At 35.1% G+C, this 6,000-nt stretch overlaps 1 protein-coding gene across 2 annotated transcripts in view; it reads right to left on the bottom strand.

Moving 5' to 3' along the window:
- Positions 1-696: 696 nt before the first annotated feature.
- MTMR9 (myotubularin related protein 9) overlaps positions 697-6,000 on the bottom strand; it is a 50,484-nt gene continuing 45,180 nt past the window's right edge. For both annotated transcript variants that reach the window (XM_007097131.3, XM_042983578.1), the window contains exon 10: positions 697-1,044. In XM_007097131.3, coding sequence (XP_007097193.1) covers positions 881-1,044 — 164 coding nt within the window. In that variant the 3' untranslated portion in view covers positions 697-880. The remainder of the gene's footprint in view (positions 1,045-6,000) is intronic.

Genomic DNA, 6,000 nt, shown 5'->3' with positions numbered 1-6,000 from the left:
TGCAATAAGAATTTCAGATAAGGGCAGTGCATCTCTGGTTTAAGGAAACCGTATTTGTAGCTTAATTATAACAAATTAACATCTACCCTAAATGATGGTTTAATACGATATCCAGCATTTGATATGCACTTTATTATGTACTCTCAAAAACCTGAAAAATCAATTCAACAGTAACAATACCATATCAGTAACAAATTCCTACTTTGTTTCTATATTGCACATACTTTTACGGGTCTACTGTTAAAATTTACTTCTTAACGTAAATATCAGAGGATTAAACCTATAACCCTTGCAAAAATAATTTACCTTGAATAAATATTCAGATTTTCCTTTCTTGACAAACCAGAATGAGAATGAATTCAGCTTTGTTAATCCAAAGCTATTTTAAAGAGAAGGGCAAAGGTATTGGAAATGGCATGTTAATCACAAAATTCTTGGTTTTTCAACCATTTCAGTTTTGAAAAATATTTCTATATTTGGAGTGTTTAAAAGTCTAATCTTTTTTAAAACTACCAAATATTTCCTAAAGAGATTAATCATATACTTGACCGGTCTAGAGCAGTGTTTGGAAAGTAGACACAGAAGAATAAATGGTATATAATGCAAGTGGCATTAAATAGGTCACCTGTTTCACATAAAATAAAATGACTAGCACCTCCTTTCTGCTCCCAAAGTAAAGAGGCCTAACAGGCCACATGAAACATGAGTAATTACAGTATATTTCATTCATAAAGTATTGAGAAGTCCACTACATTTAGAGGGTTCTCACATCTAAAGCCTTAAGTTCAAGGCTACTTTGTAAAAGTGAACTTAAGGGCCAAAGGAAAAAGAGGTGGATACAGGTCCAGGAAGGTCCTTACGTAGGTCATAGGGAGGTCTTTCATGGACTCTCCTGCATCTCGTCCTCAGTTTCCAGTTCTGCCAACTGCCTCCTAAGGATATTTACTTTTGCTTGTAATTCCTTGTTATATTCAATGATGTTAACCATTTCTTCATATGCTTCATCCAGATACTTGGAGGATCTGTTCCAACGTAGGAAAATACCTATTGAATTCCAGGAAAGGAAGACAGAAGGGAAAAAGATACATATGGTGAATTAACATTGACATTATTCCATGCATTATACATTCTTTTCTCTTTACTTTTCTTCTTCTTTTTTTTTTTTTTTTACAGTTCACATCTATATTTTACTATACTCTGAAATAAGCAGGAATATTGGTGTACTGAAAGAGTATAATTAAATACACTATTTAAAACATCACTATTTCTATGTACATAATCATTCATTCTTCAACCCCCCCATAAAATTATGATTTTACAATACCATTTTCTGATGTATTCAGGAAAATAAGCTGATAATTTACAATGCCATAAACTTTACAGTTTCACAATATAAATTTTTTATTCAATTATAGAACTTTACTCAGACCTGTAGGACCTCATACATGTATAAAATCATTCACTGGGAAAATGACGGTTACAGTAACAGCAAAACTACACACATTGTTATTTAAAAACCTAAACTTCCCAACAAACAAAAGTTCAGGATCAGATGGCTTCAGAGGTAAATTCTACCAAACATTTAAAGAAGTGTTAATACTTATTTTTCTCAAACCATTCCAAAAACTTGAAGAGAAAGGAATGCTTCCAAGCTCATTCTATGAGGCCAGCATTACCCTTGATACCAAAACCAAACACAACACAAAAAAAGAAAATTATAGGTCAATAACCCTGATGAACATAGATGCAAACATCCTGAATGAAATTTTAGCAAACTGAATTCAACAATACATTAAAAGCTAAAAGCATCTTATGCCACAATCAAGTGGGATTTATTCCAGCAATGCCAGGATGGTTCAATATCCAGAAATCAATCAACACAATACGGCACATTAACAAATAGGATAAAAATAACGATCATCCCAACAGATGCAGACAAAGCATTTTATTAAATTCGACATCCATTTATGATAACTCACAACAAAGTGGATATAGAGGCCATAAATGACAAACCAACAGCTAACATCATATACAACAGGGAAACGTTGAAAGCTTTTCCTCTAGCTCACAGACAAGGAGGCTTACCACTTTAACACAATATTGGAGATCCTAGCCAGAGAAATCAGACAAGTAAAAGAAAAGGCTTCCAAACAGGAAAAGAAGAAATAAAACTGCCACTATTTGCAGATGACCTGATACTATATATAAAAAACCCTAAAGACTCCACCAAAAAACTATTAAAACTAATAAATTCAGTAAAGTTAAAGGATATAAAATTAACACATAAATCTGCATTTTTGTATACTAAGAATGAACTATCAGAAATTAAGAAAACAATTCCATTTATAGTTGCATTAAAAAAAGTACCTAGGGATAGGAGGAAGATCTTGCACTGAGGAGGTAAAAGACCTGTGCTCTGAAAACTGTAAGACATTAATGAAATAAAATGAAGAAAACGCAAATAAATAGAAGGACATACCATGTTCATGGATTGAAGAATATTGTCAAAATGTCCATACTACCCAAAGCAATCTACAAATTCAATACAATCCCTATCAAAAGGCATTCTTCACAGACATGAAACAATCCTAAAATTTATATGGAACCACAAAAGACTCCAAATAGCCAAAGAAATCTTGAGAAAAGAACAAAGCTGGAGGTATCACCCTTCCTGATTCCAACCTATACTACACAAAGCTACGGTAATCAGAACAGTAGGCTAACAACACAAAAACAGATACACAGATCTATATAAATCAGAATAGAGTCCAGAGGGGTGCCTGGGTGGCTCAGTTGGTTGGGCATCTGACTTCGGCTCAGGTCATGATCTCACTGTGGGTTTGAGCCCCGCGTCAGGCTCTGTGCTGACTGCTCGGAGCATGCTTCAGATTCTGTGTCTCTCTGCCCCTCCCCCCACTCGTGCTCTGTCTCTCTCTCACTCTCTCAAAAATAAATAAACATTAAATTAAAAAAAAAGAAGTCTAGATATTCACTTAGACGGTCAATTAATTTTGAACAAAGGAGGCAAGAATATACAATGGGGAAAAGACAGTCTCTTCAATAAATGATGCTGGGAAAACTGGACAACTACATGCAAAACGATACTGGACCACTTTCTTACATCATATACAAAAATAAACTCAAAATGAACTAAAGATTTAAATGTAAGAACAGAACCCATAAAACTCCTGAAAGAAAGCATAGGCAGTATGCTCTTTGACGTCAGTTTTAGCAATAACTTTTTGAATATGTCTCCTCAGGCAAAGGCTAACAAAGCAAAAATGAACAATAGGACTACATCAGACTAAAAAGCTTTTGCACAATAAAGGGAAGCATCAACAAAATGCAAACTAATGAATGGGAGAAGATATTTGCAAATGATAGAAATGATAAGGGGTTAATGTCCAAAAGAAATAACAGAATCATATAACTCAAAATAAAAAAAAAAAAACAATCTAATTAAAAAACTGGCAGACAACTTGAATAGATATTTCTCCAAAGAAGGCATACAGATGGGCCAAGAGACACACGAGAAAATGCTTAACATCGCTAATTATCAGGGTGAAATGCAAATCAAAACCACAATCAGAAATCAGCTCACACTTGTCAGAATGGCTATTATCAAAAAGACAAGAAATAACAACTGTTGGCAAGGATGCGGAGAAAAAGGAACCTTCATGCACTGCAAGTGAACATGCTAAATTGTATAGCCACTATGGAAAACAGTATGGAGGTTCCTCAAAAAATTAAAAATTGAACTACCATATGACCTAGCATTTCCACTTCTAGGTATTTATCCAAAGAAAATGCACACACAAATCGAACAGATATATGCATCCCTTATGTTCACTGCAGCATTATTTACAACAGCCAAGATATGGAAGCCACCTAAGTGTCCATCGATAGATGAATGAATAGAGAAGACGTGGTATACATACACAATGGAATATTACCCAGCCATAAAAATGAATGACATTTTGCTATTTGCAACAACATAGATGGACTTGGAGGGTATTATGCCAGGTGAAATAAGTCAAGTAGAGAATGATAAATACCATAGAATTTCATTTATTTGTGGAATCTAAAAAACAGAAACAAAACAAACAAAATAAAACAGAAACAGACTCCCAGATACAGAGAACGGTCTGATGGTTGCCAGAGGGGAGGGAGGTGGGGCGACGGACAAAACAGGGGAAGGGGATTAAAAGGCACAAACTTCTAGGTATAAATAAGACAGGGATGCAACATATAGCAGAGGAAACATAGTTAATAATAGTGTAATGCCTTTGATGACAGGTTGTAGCTAGACTTATTGTGGTTATCCCTTTGTAACATACATAATGTTGAATCACTGTGTTGTATACCTGAAATTAATATATGTCAGCTACACTCCAATTAAAGAAAAGGATAGAAAAAATAATGCTCTCCCTCCCTGTTTCTTAAGAGGTGGTCTTCCAATTCTACAGGCAAGTCTTCTTTCCCCCATTAATAATTATCCTTTTATTATAGACTAAAAGGAGACATTTTCTCCTCCGTATAGATCTACGTTAACTGTATCAGCCCAACATAATGGCTTAAAGATCGTCAAATAAGGAGGTACAGAAACTTTCCAGGCAGCAACATGTCAGTAGCTGGTAAGTTCACAAAGGTTTTATGTTTCTTTAAAACACTTTTTAGAAACCAAACTGCCAGGGCCTTAAATCCTGTATGTCCAAATGCTACTCTCTATCAGAAAAGGAAAATAGAAACATAGCTTAAAGACTATCTCCTTTGTTGATTTTTCTGTTATATGAACCTGTATTTAAAATCCTGTTCTTCAACCCAGGAATTACCTTAAATTAATGGTTAACTATGATGTAAATATAAACAGGAGAGAGACATTTTAAGGTCAAAGAGTAGTCTCATTATACAATCCAAATACCTACTGTGGGAAGATTTTCCCTAACAAAATTTCTTCCAGTTCTAAGCTGAGGCACTAAGCACATATGGAAACTCTGTTCTTTATGGAGCGGTAGGAATTTATTCATGTAACAACAAAGATTTCCTCAGTCTCTTAATTTCTAAACTCTCAATGAGGTTTACTCATTGTAACTAGTAAACAAGTTAAACTGTCCTTCAGGCCATTCAATTCCAAAATGTGGCTTTTCTCCCAAGTAGCTAGTCTCTCACTTCAGTTATTAAACATGACAGTGGCTTCTAGGTAAATTGTCCCAGAAATCTTTAACAAAGAAATCACTTATCCTGCACCTGTGACTATCTACAACAACCAAGAAAGTAAGAAAGAGAAGTTCTGAACAGCCCAAAATTCCCAAAGCACCAAAGCTCAGGCTCAGAGAATCTGCAGACTATCTGAGGCCACTTTCCCCACAATTCTAACTTGGGGACACCTCAACAGATAAGATTAGAAGCAGAAATTGAGGAGGAAGGAAGCAGCTAATGACAGATAGGCCAAGAGGAACAAGACCTGAGGGCTGACATTCAGAGAAGTGACAGAAACAGACTCAGTCCCAAACTGAGAGAGCAAAATGATCTGAGGCCTTTTTGCACACAAAAGGCAGTTTCCCACACATGGATTTGCCCTGTGGGCATAACATATGAAACCGTGGTATAGTTAACTGACATGTATGGTAATTCAGTTCAATTACCAAACAGCTACCATTCCTGTGTGTAGGCTCTGTGCTGTTTAATACAAAGATGGATAAAGATGCATTACTACCTTCAAGATGATTAAAAAGAAACGGTATTTTATAGTCTTTGTTTAATGGATAGCTAATATAGTCTAGATAGATTTTGGTTATATTTTTAAGAAGAAGCTTTGGTATTTTATAAAACCTTACTAGAATGACTAGCTAATTAACCCTTCAACAGAAAAACCTATCCTAATGGCTGCTTAATAAAGGAAATAGAAACCATCTCCTTGGAGCTTATAATTTATTCCTGTCCCAGCTACCTACCAACTCTCTCAGACAAAAAATAACGTACTTTCCCTCATTACCCATC

This window comes from Panthera tigris, chromosome B1 (assembly GCF_018350195.1).
Source record: "Panthera tigris isolate Pti1 chromosome B1, P.tigris_Pti1_mat1.1, whole genome shotgun sequence".
In the NCBI taxonomy this organism is placed as follows: Eukaryota; Metazoa; Chordata; class Mammalia; order Carnivora; family Felidae; genus Panthera; species Panthera tigris.
Note: the sequence above shows the minus strand (reverse complement) of the source record. Positions and strands in the feature narration are given on the sequence as shown.